Raw genomic sequence first — 16232 nt, forward strand, 5'->3', positions numbered from 1 at the left:
GGGTGATACTGGGAGAAAAATGAGAAATGAATAAGAGTAAACAATAACAGTTCACAAAAGAGGAATTCTGAATGGACAGAAATTATACGAAAAGATGAGTGATTAGAGTAAATTAGGATGACAGTATTCAATATACTTCCAACTGTCAAGCATTTAATGTTATACAATACTGGTAAAAGCATCAACCACTTTGGCGAGCAATTTGGCAATATCTTCGTAAGACAAAAGATACAAGTTCCCTTAGACCCATCAACTCTAGTTTTAGTCCTAGACCCAAGGAAACAGATTTTTTTTTTAATATTCATTGCAGCCACCTTCCAATGGCTCCTTGTGCCTACAACCTATATTTTGTAAACAGGAGAATGGATAAAACGTGATCTATTCAGTGAGTATCTATTAAACTAGAGCTAAACTATGAGTCCATATAGGTGGATCTAAAACACATCAAGATGCCAAAAACAAGTTTCAGAATGCTGTGTAAACTATTATGCCATTTCCATCCAGTTAGAAAACAATACCATATATTATTTGTGGCTCTATAAATAACTGTGGTGAGAATATAAAATACATGTGACCAATCAATTACAAATTCAGGACAATGATTACTCAGGGTGGACTTAGGGGTTAAGGAAGACAGCACAGGATGGTTTCATTTCAATTAAAATATCTGATTGAAATGAAGTGGCATGTTAAGATTTTATAAAGCTAGATGGCAAGTGTAGAGATGTTCATTTTAAAATTCTCTACTTCTCCATAAATGTTCAAAAATTTTCATAGGAAGAAGGACATTGTTAGATGCTGTAAAACCTAGCCAACTAGATTACCATATCACAACAGGAAAAGTCCCTGTAGTCTTTATCCTGATCTCTTTTTTCTTCACAGGATCTAATGATCATAGGCTCTGTAACTTTTTAGGAAAGTTTTTTCAAACCCCTGAGCCTTCACTTAGCCAATATTATTAACTGAAAATGATAATACCTTCTTCATAATACTGTTGGAAAATTCAAAGAACTTCACCCAATACATGTGGTAGAGTTAGTCAATACCTGCTCATTTGACTCACACAGCTGACAAATGTTCATGAGCTTCTACTGGGTGTCTGGCACTGCTTATTACAGAACAGGGGACAAGGCAGATAAAAATCCCTGCATGTAGAGAGTACAGTCTGGTGGAGGAAGGCATACAATAAATTTTAAATACATAGTTTGGTAGATGGTAACAATGCTAAAGACAGAAATAAAGCAGAGAATGATGGCTTCTCTCTCTCTCTCTCTCTCTCTCTCTCTCTCTCTCTCTCTCTCTCTCTCTCTCTCTCTCTCTCTCTCTCTCTCTCTCTCTCCCTTCTCTCCCCCCCTCTTTCACCAATCTTTCTGTATCTCCCTTTTATTTTCCTTTCTTCTCCTTGGCACTGCCCCTGTGGCCATGACACGCTGGCACAGAGCTACTTATTGCCCAATAATCTTATGATGGATTTCCATTCACTAAGGACACTAGCTGCTGTGAAGTCAGGGCCTGAGCTTATTGCATCCTTCATACTCAATACACAGCACAATGGCCAACAGGTGACAATAGCTCTGTAAGCACTTGTTCAAAGGCTGATTGCAAATGAGGGGATAAGGTTGAGTATGTAGACAATTTCCAAGATATCTGCCTATACTAATTAGCCTCAAGCTATTTTTTTAATCTTCTAGGGTTTTCTGTTCTTATTTAGCATTTCATAGTTGTTTCTTTCTATCCATGTTGCTTATAACCACACCCCTAGCAAATGATTTCTTCGTCATGGATACCTTTCCTTTTTAAGTACTTACTGCTGTCTTTTGACTTCTTTGATGCTACAAACCATTCATTTACCAAGCCTCTACAATGTCCTTTTCCTCACTGTCCTTCTTCTGCAATGTTGGCGTCATCCCCTCCGGGTGGGGACCATTTGATTGCATAATAGCTGCGAGGAACGTCAGGAACAGTCTTCGGTTCAAAGCTGGTCATGCCACTTAACAACTCAGTGACTTTGACCAGTGACATGGCCTCTCTAAGCCCCAATTTCTTCCTTTGTCAAAGAAGATCCTTGTTAGCTCACAAGTTATGATGAGGATTAAAAACAATTATAAACCTCCAGTGGCTAACAGAGTGAGAGCAGAGAGCAGAGGCTAAAACAATATCATTTTATTTTTGACATTTCAAAGGATGAGGGAGGGAGAAGAGATGAGAAGAATAGGAATAGAAATATTCTCCCTTTAAGATGACTGCCAGAGCTATAAAACTTTGAAGGTACAGAAACTAGCATGCAAGAAAATCTTTAAAATGAGAAATGTACTTATTACCTTACTTATGTAACTGTCAGTAACTCCCCTGTACATCACCTTATAATAAAATTCAAATTAAAAAGAAAAATAAAAATGACCATTCCCATCCCCTTGTATGAAATTACCCTATGTTGAAAATGAAAAGTAGTGCATGAAAATACAGAATCTTTCCAGTTCAACATGTTTTCCAAGGACCATGTGCTAAAGAAGTCTCAGAAACAATTTGGGAAATAACTCAGTTACTGCAAGTGTAAAATCTCAGTTTTACTCCCTGAATTGTGTCAGGCACATTGGTAGCTGCTGATGAATGAGGATTAAAAACAATAATAAATCTATAATGGCCTGTAGAGTGATCACAGAGAGAAAAGTCTCAATAAGTCTTATTTTATTTTTGACATTTTAGAGGATGAGGGAGTGTCATGAGATATATCACAGTTCTACTTAGAGGCCAATGGATACCTGAGGCATGTTTGTGAAAGGAGTGGAAATGTGTGACAACACATCAAGAAACACTGGGAAAGTGAGGGGTCCCGGGGTCAGGATGAAGCCCGTTGGTGTATGGAGCTCAGCAGCATTTGGGAAGATGGCTCCATGAGGGTTAGATGGATGGAGCAATGAATTAATAGAATCGAGCGGGAATACATCAGAGAAGAGACCCCACTGCCCATGTGGAGATGATTCATAATGGAGTAGAGAAGTGAGATTCTCGAACCATCCCTGGAGAACACAGTTGCATTTGCTGTTGACTAGGTGGAGAGGGACACAGGAGATGTCATGAGTTTTCTTTCTCACCAGGATCCTTTCATCTAATTCACTTGATGTTTGATGACTACGTGCTCTACCTACTGGAATCTCTGCACTGTCAGGAGCGGGCCAATGAACTCATGCGAGCCATGAAGGGAGAAGGAAGCACTGGTAAGCCAGTCTTTCAAAGGGAGCAGCACTTCCGGTTTTCTGAGTGGTTTTTTTTGGAGATAAGAGTCTAATAGACTTCCTGCCTGGGCTGGCTTTGAACTGTGATCCTCAGATCTCAGACCCCTGAGTAGCTAGGATTACAGGCGTGAACCACCAGTGCCTGGCCAACCCGTGCTTCCTTAATGCTGTATTCCAAAGAGCTTCATTACGGTGTCATGAAACCCAGGTTGTCTTTTTCCTCTTGAAGGGGACATGTGTGTCTGTGGGGATGGTCTTCAGTGCTGTGATGGCAATAGGAAACCATCCAAGGACTGTAAATAGGGGGTGCTGACAGGACACAGATTGCAAAGTAATTTCCAAAGTCCTTTAAAGGTAACTTTCTTTGACATATGGGTCTTAAGAACCCACTGTTTTCTTTTCTATTCATAGCAGAAGTCCAAGAGGAGATTGTCTTGACAGAGGCTGCTCCCCCAACCCCGTCCCCAGTGCCATCATTCTCTCCAGCAAAATCTGCTACATCTGTGGAGGTGCCGCCTCCCTCGTCCCCTGCCAGCAACCCATCCCCTGAGTACACTGGCCTCAGTACCACAGGTAATGCAAGGGTTTCACAAGCTGTTGGTGGGGAATGGGTATGGAAAGCAAGAGCTTTTTTGGGGGGGAGGGGGAGGGCTTGTTTTTCCTCAAAAGACAAAGGGTAATGCCCAAACTTAGTATCATCTTGGACTTGTAGATGACTTGCTGATACTGATTTATTCACTGTTATATGTTCCATCTGCTGCTATTTTCAAGTTGGCAGATGAAGTATATGATTAAAAAAAACTCTACTGCTGAAATGATCAAATTGATATAAGCTTAATACACAGGTATTCTTATACATAAGAAAGGGAATTCAGCCTGAACCCAAACTCAAGCCGTTACACTGGGAGCACAGACAGAAGCCATATGCTAAGACATGGCAGCCCTGAGTGGGGCAGGGGTTGTAAATAGAGTTGGTCATGAGCCAGGCTAGAGCTGCTCTGTCCTTGGCTGGGAGACCGATGCTTCTTTGGGGCTGCTCTGACAGGAGATGCACATAGCCAAGATGTGCACAGAATTCTCAGGATTAGTTCATAGCCCAGAGTCACCTAAGTCTGTGGAGTAACTCATACCTAACAAAACCGAAAATAGAGACCCAGATATTTGTATTTGTCAGCGTTAACATGAGTCACCCTTAGCCAAAAGATGGGAAGATCCTGAGTGTCTGTTGATGGGAAAATGGATGTACAAAATATGGAATATTTAGTCTTAAATGACATTCTAACAAATCTGAGTATCTGCTTCAAGCCTCTCGCCTCCCTCAACTCCTTTATTATTTAGGCTAGGTTAAGGTGCTATAACAAATAGATCCAAAGATCATGGTTGAACACAGTCCTGGCAGAGTACTCTATCCAAACAAGGCAACCATTGAAGTACTGCTTCCTTCCAGCAATAGGCTCCACTGAGACCCCAGGACAGGCTTCTCAAAGTGTGGTCCACAGACCAGTGTCATAGCAATGAGAAAACACCATATGAGTACCTTTTTACCAACTGATCTGAAAACTGCAGGGATTGGACCCAGCAATCTTGTTCAACAAGCTTGCAAGTGATTTTTTTACTGTCACCAGCTAGACCCTATCTTCGGGTTGTATAAAATCTGCAGCTACCTGGCAGGGCAGCAAGGCTGGTATGGAGGAAAACCCATTCTCTTACAAGCCTGAGGTGATACACATCACTTCCACTTATATTTCATCACGTGGTCTCAAGTAGCTGCAAGAGAGGCTGGGAAACTGAACGCAGCACACACCCAGCTAGCAAAGGGAAACAGATTCCCACGCCTCCCCAGTCTAGCTGACTAAATCTAGGCCGATCCACTCCTTCCCATCTCACATGTGCCCCCTGGTTCAGGCTCCCCTCACCTCTCAAAGCAGACACAGTGACTCTCAGGCCACCGCTCACCTCGATCTGTCCACTTCCAAACTGCCCACTAAATTATGTCGGTGTAGCTCTATAGAGTGCTGGTATCACTTAGCAGGCTTAAGCAGAGGAATTTTGATGAACAGGCTGATTTTATTCAATGAAAACAAAAAGGGAAAAGAATTTCAACATTATTTGCAGCTCATCAGCCACTCCAGGGTTCTTCTGATCTTGGAATTGTCCTGGATCTCTTACCTTCCCCAGGCAAGATCCCTAAGAGTGAGAATAGCCCAGAGGCATTTATCTGAATAAATCGTAAACATCACTAGGGATGCATGCTGTCTTACTTTTGAAGTAAACAGGGACATTATGCAACTACATAGTTAGACATTATGAAGCTTAAAACAATGCAAGTTGAACACTTCTCACAGTGTGGTAGCAAATCAAACAAGGGGATTCTCCAGAAATGAGAGGATGGAACGTGCGTTCAGGAAGGTTCTATTAGGTCCCCATAATTCCCATCCAGCCTAGTTTGTCTGGCTTTCTTCATTACATTTTGGAGGCCGCAAGGTATGGCAGGTGGGATAATAGTAAAGGCCACAGGAATATCATAAATGTGCGTTCAGAGATTTCCGTGCAATGTGTTCGAGTCATAAAAGTAGCTTCTTAGAAATACAAATGTGAAACAGGTTCTCGTCAGACGATTGTAAGCTTTGAAGATTTTGGCACATTCCAGCTTTGTTCTCAGACTATCTCCAGGGAGTATTAAAAATGTCATCCTACATAAAAAACTATGTATAATATTTTTCTCAAGTACCACTTGTGAAATAATCCATGGCTAAATGAACCTGGATCATGGCATGCTATGGGTCAATCTTCTAGGAAATACAAACATGTATAGTTTTACAGACTTGTTATAGTGGACAAATTATATATTTATGATCTATACCTAAAGTTAGACAATGTATTGTTGTAGGCTTCTTAAATTTGTCCATACTTTCTTAGGACAATACCATAAATTGGAAAATTATTATGTAAATCTTACACAAGGAATTTGCCACACCTTTTTATTTTCTCAAAAAAAGTAACTCAGCATATGGCTTTCATGCCCAATTAATTTTTATTTCCACTTTTAAATGATTGTTTGACTTATATCCCACTTATTTTCCAAAAAGTTTCTCAAGTATTTTACAGTAAAAACAGGAAAAGCAATGTTTTTTTCCCCTAAAGGATCCAAACCAGGAAGCAAGAAATAATATAGAAAAGGTGAGGAGAAATTTACTTAAAAAACCCAAAACTGTTGCTAAAAATGCTTTTTAACTTTAGATTAAATTTCATGGGACCTAGTTCACTTTGTTGGGTGTCCAGCATACTCTTGAGTAGCACTGATCAAATGATGTATTACCAGGTTTGACGAGTTGGGAGTCAAGGCCAATCAGGTGCCTGCGAGTCTTCAACAAACCAATGTCTCCCTCTTTAGATAGACACTTCCTTATTTTTCAGTTATGAAAAGGAGAACACTATCACCTCTGCTTTGTGAACACAAAGCAAAACTTGGTCAATGACACATAACCTTTTGACATCCTTTAATACACAAGAACTAGGGAATACAAAGTAGTACCGATAATGAATTGTGACTCATTAGGAAAACAGCCACTTGGCTTCTTCATAGCTATGTCTAGTATGTCTCAGTAGGTTTTCTTAACAGTGTATTTGTTCTTTGTTTTTAAGGGGAGGAAGGGAAAACAAGGGAAAGGGAAATGGAAAGGGAAGAAGAGAAGGGAAGGAAATCTCAGCTACCAAAAACTGAATCCAATATATGGCCAATGTTGATTGGGGTTGACTAACATCTACAGAAACGCCATGGTAAGAGACTAGTTCAGGGAGTCTTGAGTTTCAGGACCAGTTGCTCACACCTGTAATCCTAGCTACTCCGGAGGCTGTGATTTAAAGTCTGCGGTTCAAAGCCAACCCGGGAAGGAAAGTCCACGAGACGCTTATCTCTTAATTACTCAGCCAAAAGCCAGAGGTGGAATTATGGCTCATGTGGTAGAGTGCCAATCTTGAGAGAAAAAAAAAAAAAAGCTAAAGAAGAGTACTCAGGCCCTGAGTTCAAGCCCCAATACTGACAAAATAAAAAGACTGGTTAAGGAATTCATTTCAAAAGATTCCTACAAACTAAAATCCACTGATTTATCTGTTGCCCACCCCCCACCCCTTTTTTTGAGCTTGTCACCACCCTCCTAGTCAGGCAAAGTTCAGCAACCTTAACTGTAGCAAAAATGGGCTCTTTTTCCTCAAGGAACTTGTCAAATGGTGCCAAATGAATCAATCCACTGAACATGACATAGGGCTTGCAATTCTTTAATGTCATTTCAAGCAAAATGTTAAGTTCTGCCTCTCTCTGGGCTGGGCTGCAGAAAGGCTCTAAAACTCTGGTTTATGATGTCATTTTAAACATTCCCTCCTTCAGCAATGACAATAAAAGTTAACTATTAAGCTTGTGGCTTCAACTTCCCACTGTGGGTTCCCTGCAACACAAAACCAGCAAATTAAAGGATTGAGATGGTAGCATGCCTAATGAAACAGAGGCAAACTCCCCATAAATGGCCCTAACTGTAGAACATCTGGCCTTCCCAGCTGCGGTTTCTCTACAGCAGTTGAGGATGTAACAAAGATAACTGACCCCTAGCCTTTTCACTAACAAAAGCCCAGTTATTCCCAGGATGGCTAAACTGAGTGGGCCATGGCAGACCTTAGTGACTCATTTACAGTGAATTCCTCCTCTTTCCATTCCAGCTCCTTCCTCTTCTTTAAAGGAATAGAATGAGGAGAAATAAACAGGGACTGGAAACATAGTGTCTAATGAACCCTTTGACTCCACACCATCAGGTCTTGGTTTGGTGTTGAGACCCTGGAAGTGGCCCCTTCGTTCATTGATTCATTCGTTCAGTAATTACGGAGTCTTTGTCTAATCTGTGCACTGCCCTGGGAGTACAGAGGTGACAAAAACCGGAAATATTTGCTGCCCTTGTGGTATTTAGCCGCTAGTGGGCAAGGGTCAATGCAGCCAGAAGCTAGTGGCTCATGCCTGTAGTCCTAGTTACATAGGAAGCTGAGATCTGAGGATCCTAGTGTGAACCCAGCCTGGGCAGGAAAGTTCATGAGACTCTTGTTTCCAATTAACCACTAAAAGCCCAGAAGCTGAGCTGTGGCTCAAGTGGTAGAGGGCCAGCCCTGGGTGAAAAAGCTAAGGACAGCACTGAGGCCCTGAATTCAAGTCCCAGGACCAACACACACACACACACAGAGTCAATAAAGAAGTAAACAATCATGTAAATATGTAATTTTGAATATTCATAAGTGCTATAAGTAGACATAATAGTGTGTTATGAAAAATATAAAATGGGATCTGCCCAATGCCTTTCTAAGGGGATCTAAGACCCGAGGAATCCCAAGGAGCCAGCCACATGGAAGCTGTGTGTGGGAAAGCACATTGTGGGCAGTGGGAATAGTACAAGAACAGGCCTGAGGCAGAAGAGAGCTTAGCATAGTGAGGACTGACCTGTGTACCTACCTAAGGGAACAGAAGAGGAAGTTGCAGAGATAGGCGGAAGTTGCACACCATGAATCCCCCCTCTCTCTCTCCTTCCCTCCCTCTCTCTCTCCTCCCCCACCCCCATACAATTGCTGCTCCTGGCCAGTTTTTTTCCATCAGCTTTTGACCATGGAGCAATTGGTATATGCTCCTTAAGCCCATCCACTTGAGGATCAGGGTAGACAGACAATGGGACACATGGAGATACAGCTGTAGGTAGGTGTACTCTTCCCCTGTCTCCATGTTAAAGGCTGTAGGAAATGCTTAGTATCATAGAAATCAAGCAACATTCGTCCCAACAGAGCTTTCTACAATGATGGCACTGAGTCTTTTTTGGATGCTTTTATTTTTGTCTAAATGCTAGCTATCTAAAACAAGCCACTAGCCACGTGCAGCTCTTGATTATTTGAGAACTGAATTTTCCACTGTATTTGATTTTAAATCCTTTAAGTTCAAGTTAAAAAGGAAGGCTTAGATGAGCTGGAAACTTGAGAGAAACATCCATGATGGTTCATAGAACCCAAGTGGGAAAAGGTTCAAATTATTTGGTTCAAGCTATGAAGGAAAAGGTGTAGCCAGATAGCTTAGAAAGCACATCATTAGCAAAATATCACCACTTCTGGGCTGAGGATATAGCTGAGTTGTGGAGAGCTTGCTTAATATATGCAAGGCTATGGCTTTAATTAGCAATACTGCACACACACACAAAATCAACAACAAATGAAGATGTACGACCAGAAGCAATGTAAATGTGGGCTGAATGTAGGCCATGGATCAAAGGCATTATTATCATTTTAGAGCTTGTTATACTAAATGCTCTACTGCTCCAGAATCTGCATCATAACATGATCTCCAGGAGTTCAAATGCACGTAAGTCTGTGAAGAATGGTGGTTATGGAAAACCTGGAAACTGGGCAGATCTGAGTTCAAATCCTCATTCTACCATATAACCTGAGCAAGTCTTTTAACTTTGAGGGCCTCAATTTTCTCTCCTGAGAAAGGAAGTAACACTATCTCAGAAAGCTGCTCTGAAGATTAAATGAGTCAATATATGAAAAAAAAAAAAAAACCTAACAGCCCACCAACCAGTAGCTCCCACCTGTAATCCTAGCTACTTGGGAAGCTGAGAAGAGGACAATCACAGTTTAAGGCCAGCTCAGGCAGAAAAGTTTGAGCAACCCTTTCTCAGCTCATACTGTATGCAGTGGTGTAGACTAGTTATCCTAAGCCCTGCTGAGCTTGAGAGGATCACCCGGTCTGAAAAATTCCATACCTATCAGCCCACATAGGAGAAGCCAAAACCAGGTGGATCGCAGTCCAGGAGTCCAAAAACAGATGGATCGGAGTCCACGGGCAGAGAGTTTAGTTCCTATCTCACAAATAACCAGTGCCACAAAGGGCAGGAGGTATAGCTCAGCAGCAATGTGTCTACCTCTGTGCAAGCATGAGGCCACCACACACACAAAAAAGGAAACTACCATGAGCTCTGGTTCATGTTGGATGATCATTCATGTATACAACAAACCATTATTGACAGGCTATTCCACTCCAAGCTCCTTTCCTGTCCTGTGCCTAAAAACTCCTTCCCAAACAAAACCTGAGGATTAAAAATGCTTCTCAGGCAGCTGAGATGTGAAGATCACAGTCTGAAGCCAGCCCTAGTGAGTTCTTATTCTCAATTAACTGCCAAAAAAGCTGGAAGTGGAGCTGTGGCTTAAGTGGTGGAGTTCTCAGCCTTGAGCAAAAAAGTTGAGACAGTTCTCAGGCCCTGAGTTCAAGCCCCTGTAACAGCTCTCTTTCTCTCTCTCTCTCTCTCTCTCTCTCTCTCTCTCTCTCTCTCTCTCTCTCTCTCTCTCTCTCTCTCTCTCTCTCTCTCTCACACACACACACACACACACACACACACACAAACATACACACGCAGTTAGAATATTTTGTTGGGACATGGGAAGAAAATGATCCCCTGTTCTCATATTACAATTTCAGTGCCATAAGGTAAACAGCAGCTGCCCCGTTGGGTATCTTTATCGGATTCTGAAAGGTGAAGGGCATCCACCACTAACTATCCTCAGACTTTAAATGAACATGGATATGCGAATGTTGTGGTGTCTGGGAGATTTGAGAAAGTAAGGGAATTAGACAAATAGGAAAGAGTTGTTACTGTTTCACCAGCAAATGAAAAGCATTAGAGCCATCTTAAAAAATTAAGCACAGATTTTCTTTCACTGGTTTCCTTTAAAACGCTGCAGTAACAGCACAGTTCTCCCTGGAGGTCCCTAAGGGTAGGAGAAGGAATGCAAGGGGTGTTCTTTTTTTGCTCCCCAGGCAAAAAGGGTTTCTCACCCAAGCCAGTAGGTGTTAATCTGCTTAAGCCTGCCTGAGTGGACACGTTAGCTTGCTGGCACATGGCCATTTAGAGGTTTTGTTCCCTAGACCACAGGGGCCCATTTTTCTAGGAGTTCCACTAGCTTTTTGTTTGATAACGTCTATTTCTAGCCACATTTATTCCTGCAACAACAAGTTCAGTTAAACAAAAATTTACTGAACACCTACTATTTGGCAGACCCTCTGTTGGGGATACAGAGATGAATAATGAACAGTTGCTGTGTCCCAAGGGTTCATACGGCAGTAACTTTCCCCTGCATTCTCTCAGGTGATGGCTGAGGTTATTGTGACGTTTTCCTACTGCTCCTTAACTGCTCCCCTTTTAAATATGTGCTGACCTGGCCTACTCCCCTGAGGTCCCAGGGGCTTCAAGGGTTAACTACTTGCTTGTTATGGCAGGCTCATTGATTTCCTAAACTACATACACACACACACACACACGCACACGCACACATGCACACACGCACACATGCACGCACGCACATGCACAAGCACACACTCCCAACTCCATTTCCAGAGGTGAAATCTATAATGCATTTCATTAAGGATTACAGAGGCTGTGCACATCCAGTAGAGAAAAATACAGATAAAGAAAACATGTTTAAAGCATCCCCAGTCCTACCACCCAGAGCTAGCCTGTTATAATCAAAGCTATTCAAGTAATATTTCACGTGAGGTTTCGGACACAGCAGAGGTGCTGCTAACCCGGTCACCTGAGCTGTGATCATTTTTCCGAGTTTCCCTTCTGATCTTCCTGCAGCTCTAATACAAGATGCCAAGCACATCGCCTGCCACCGTCATTATCTTTAGTGAGACAGGGCGAGATGTAGCAGCCAAAATCAGGAAGAAAGAGCATTTTCAGCCACACTGCCACATGCTAAAAGTGTGCTTAGAAGTTTACTGTAATGGACTACATTACTGTTGGGTGATGCTTCATCCCTGTTGTGTCAGTCAGCTTCCCATTACTATAACAAATGTTTCAGGTAATCAACTTATAGGGAACGTTTACTTTGACTCAGTTTTAAAGGGAGTTCAGTCCATGCACAGTTGACCCTCTTGCTTTGGGCCTGTGTTGGCACATCGTGGCAGGAAAGCATGGAAAAGTAGAACCGCTCACCTTGTGGCCCAGAGTAAAGAGAGTGAGGAGGGTCTGGGTTCCCACGGTTGGCTTCAAGGATATGCTCCCAAAGACAAGAAGCCTCCCACTTCCCCGCCTCTTTTTGAAGATATAATTTTATTGTTATCATTAAGGTACTGTATAGAAGGGTTAGCATCTCGTGCATAAGTCAAGTAATGAGTCTATTTCTTTTCTTTTTCTTTTTTTTTGGGGGGGGGGTGGTCATGTCTCCTCTTCCTTTGTTTTTGCCCACTTTCCGCCCCCCCAACCCCTGCCCACAAGTTACATGGTTCATTTTGCACATAGTGTATTCTGCATACCATGATTGCATTCATTCATCTTTAACTCTCTTCCTTTCTGCGCTCTCTTTTGCTTTACCCCAAAGAAAAAAGCCCGAACGCAAAAACAAACATTACTACTACCAACAACAACCACAACAAAAACTCATGTGTCCATTTCCTGGAATTTGTTTCAATAAATAGTATGATAAATGTTGACAGAAGTTACACCTTTGTGTTCCTCCTTTAGTTAGACTGTGACTGCCTCGAGTTCTGTGTAGGTTATCATGTCCAGTTTCAGATCTAGCTTCCACATTATGAGAGAAAACATGCTGCGTGTCTCTCTAAGCTTGGCTTACCTCAGGTAACAAGATTTGTTCTAGGCCATCCATTTCCCTGCAAATGACATAATCTTATTCTTTCTAATGAATGAGTAAAATCCCATTGTGTCTTTGTACCGTATTTTTATTGATTCACTCATCTATTGAAGGGCATCTGGGCTGTTTCCATCCCGTGGCTACTGTGAACAGTGCAGCAATGAACACGGATGCGCAGGTGTCTTTACCATAGCCTGACTTGTAGTGATCTGGTGGGTACCCAAGAGTGGTATGGCTGGGCCATCAGGAAGTTCTACGTTTAGTTTTTTGAGGAACCTCCAAACTGCCTTCCAGAGTAGTTGTACTAGTTCACGTTGCCACCAACTGTGAAATACAGTTCTTTCTTCTCATATCCCCACCAGCATTTGTTGTTGTTCTAATTCTTGATGTTGGCCACTCTAATGGCTTTAATCCTCTGTTTCCTCATTTATGAGCAGGGGCTAATGCTTCTTCAGATGTTTTTAAGGCACTTAGCCTAGTACCTGGCCTACAGTAGATGCCCACTAAATGTGGTCATCTCTGTGTTCTTGGAATGAATTTCTGTCACCTCATTAAAGGGGGGGGAATTTCTTACATCCTAAAGGATCTTTCTACAAGGCTCTGTTAATAATTAACATAGGGTGCATGTTTTCCCTCATATGTAGTTCTAAATTATACACATACATGAAACTATATAGAGGGTCAAAGGCTGTTAGACACAAACTTACGAACGTATGTCATACACAGGGGCAGATCCCGATGATGACACTATCAATTGAACAAATAACTTACTGTTTAACAAAATGAACCCCAGGACACCAGAACATGTGTTGTTTTGTGAGTCGAGGAGACTAAGTGAAAAGGAACAGATGAATGGAGAGAGGAAGGGTGGGTGGATGTCGTTATAATATTCAATGGGACATATGTGAAAATGGATGGGGTTGTGAGAGATGGAGAAGAATGACAGAAGGGGTGACATTGATCAAGATGCTGAATTGAAACCGTTTGTACAACTACTTAAAGATAATAAAAAAATAAACACAGCGAACTGGAAATAAGATTCCATTTCCACATTCCTTTAAGACCTTCTGCCATGTGATTGACACAGCACTCTCCTGCCGACTCTGCCATGTTCTGTGCTGTTTGTATAGCTACCCCTGGTGCTATTTTAAAATTCTTCTGGGAAGACAAAGGAAGGAGACGCTGCAGAAAATACACAGAAGCCCAGTGTTTCTCTTTGACGTCACTGAGCAGCGACCATCCTTAGCGAATCCTCCACTTGTCTACACACAAGGGGATATTACCTCCTGTTCCTTCCACCTTCCTAAGTTTATTGCCACCATATTGACAATCAATGTGTGCGTGTTATTTAATCATACAATGTTTTGAAAAAGTGTGGTCAAGAAATAATTTTTTGAAACATGGAAAGAATTTTCAAAAATACCTATTCTAAATTCCTGCACCTGATCACCTAACTGTGCGTGCATCAACCCAGAGTTTTCATCCGTTGTGTTTAAAGCATTGTGTGACCTAATGAGAGCTTGCCTGTCCTTCATTTTGTGGAAAAACTGCCTCCCCAAAAGCAAACGGAGCCCTCAAAAGCAAAGTAAATGTGAAATGTGTTTAAGTGCTAACATGAAAAATTTGAGATGTTTTGGAAGGTAGTTTTTCTTTAGTGGTGAGTTGGTGAGAAAAATGAAGCAAGCACCCTAGGGTATTTATGATAAAGATTATGTGACAGATGCAGTTTGGGAGAGCAATATTCACGTGTACGGCAGTGTTTTTCATAACAGTAACATAGGTTGTTCCATGTCAACTTGGGTTATGAGTGCTCACACGTAGGGTATGTGAGGTAAACCTGAGTAATTTTAGATGCATCCTGAGCATCCATGATTTTTCCCTCAGTGGTTGTCTTCTTGGAAACATATACCCAATAGATACCAAGAGTCTCTTTTATTTTAAACTTTATTAAGAATTAAGTTGTCTGATAAGTTTATTTTATTGCTGTTCACGATTTCTTAAATGACATTTAGACAATACCGTCTTATAAAATTCTAACCATCCTGAGGGTGTTTAATTTTGTCAGTCTTTTTTGTCCTTCCCCCGGTTCCTTAGCACTTTTGCCATACCCAATTAAAAGGAAATAAATGGAATTAATAATATGTATGGAATAGGTCACAGCCCAGGTCACTATCTAATAATCTTCAAAAAGGCCTGGGTAGACAGAGCCACAATAATCTACTTAAGTTTGCTTAAAGCAATTTGTTGGATCCTTAACACCTGTTGAGTTAAGCGCTGAAAAGTTAATTTGCAAGGCTGGCCTAGGCTACCCTGTCCCAAGATTATTTTTTTGTCCTTCCTCCTTCCCTCCCTTCCTTTCTCTCCCCCACCCCCACCGCCCCAACCTCCATTTTTCCTCTCCTTCCTTTTCCTTTTCTTCCTTTAGAAAGCATCTTTTGAGGATGGTTCTAAGGGTTGAAATCAGGCCATAGCGCTGGCTAGGTAGTTAGTTACTCAACCACTTAAATCGGGCTCTAAACATTCTTTTTTTTTTTTTTTTTTTTTTGGGTCCGGTCGTGAGGCCTGAACTCTGGGCCTGGGCACTGTCCCTCAGCTCTTCAGCTCAAGGCTAGTGCTCTACCACCTGAGCCACAGCGCCACTTCTGGCTTTTTTGTTTTTGCTTATGTGGTGCTGAGGAATAGAACCCAGGGCCTCAGGCATGCAAGGCAAGCACTCTACCACTGAGCCACCTTCCCAGCCCCTCTAAACATTCTTTTGCTCTAATTATTTTTGAGAAAAGGTCTTGCCTTTTGCCCAGGCATGACTGGACCGTGATGCCTCTATTTATTCTTTTTACCATAGTTAGGATGACAGGTGTATGCTACCATGTCCAGCTTTTCCACAAAATTGGGCAAACGTGGAGGGAGTCTCATGAAGTGTTTTGCTTAGGCTGGCCTTGAACCGTGGTCCTCCCAATCTCAGTCTCTTGGGTAATTAGGATTATAGACAGGAATGAGCCACTGGTACCCACTTAACATTTTCAATGAATGTCTTTGGGCCAACAAACTGTACTGAGTTCTGAAGCATCAAATAGTGAGTGAAACAGGGAAACACCCCTGTCTTCATGGAGCTTGCCATCTGTGGGAGAGGCATTTATTAAATCATATTCCATTTAGGTATAGGATTGCAGATTGCAATAGGCACCACGAAAATGCATCCAAGGCCCGGAGGGAGCTCATCTGGTATGTGGTTAGGAGACATGTTATCTTGTCTAACAAAGTAGTTTGGAAAAAAAAAAGGAGCAAGGATTCCAATTAGGAATAATGGCGTGTATAAAGGTCTTGTAG

General features: G+C 41.9%; 1 protein-coding gene across 3 annotated transcripts in view; it reads left to right on the plus strand.

Annotated features, from left to right (window-relative positions):
• Positions 1 to 16232, plus strand: part of Rfx4 (regulatory factor X4) — a 143122-nt gene that overhangs the window by 114320 nt on the left and 12570 nt on the right. For 2 of the 3 annotated variants that reach the window (XM_070014443.1, XM_070014442.1), the window contains 2 exons: positions 3099 to 3218; positions 3648 to 3809. In XM_070014443.1, coding sequence (XP_069870544.1) covers positions 3099 to 3218; positions 3648 to 3809 — 282 coding nt within the window. The remainder of the gene's footprint in view (positions 1 to 3098; positions 3219 to 3647; positions 3810 to 16232) is intronic. The other variant, XM_070014441.1, reaches the window with a different exon arrangement.

The sequence above is a fragment of the Dipodomys merriami genome, unplaced genomic scaffold, assembly GCF_024711535.1.
Source record: "Dipodomys merriami isolate MVZ:Mamm:240054 unplaced genomic scaffold, mDipMer1.0.p SCAF_97, whole genome shotgun sequence".
Taxonomy (NCBI): domain Eukaryota; kingdom Metazoa; phylum Chordata; class Mammalia; order Rodentia; family Heteromyidae; genus Dipodomys; species Dipodomys merriami.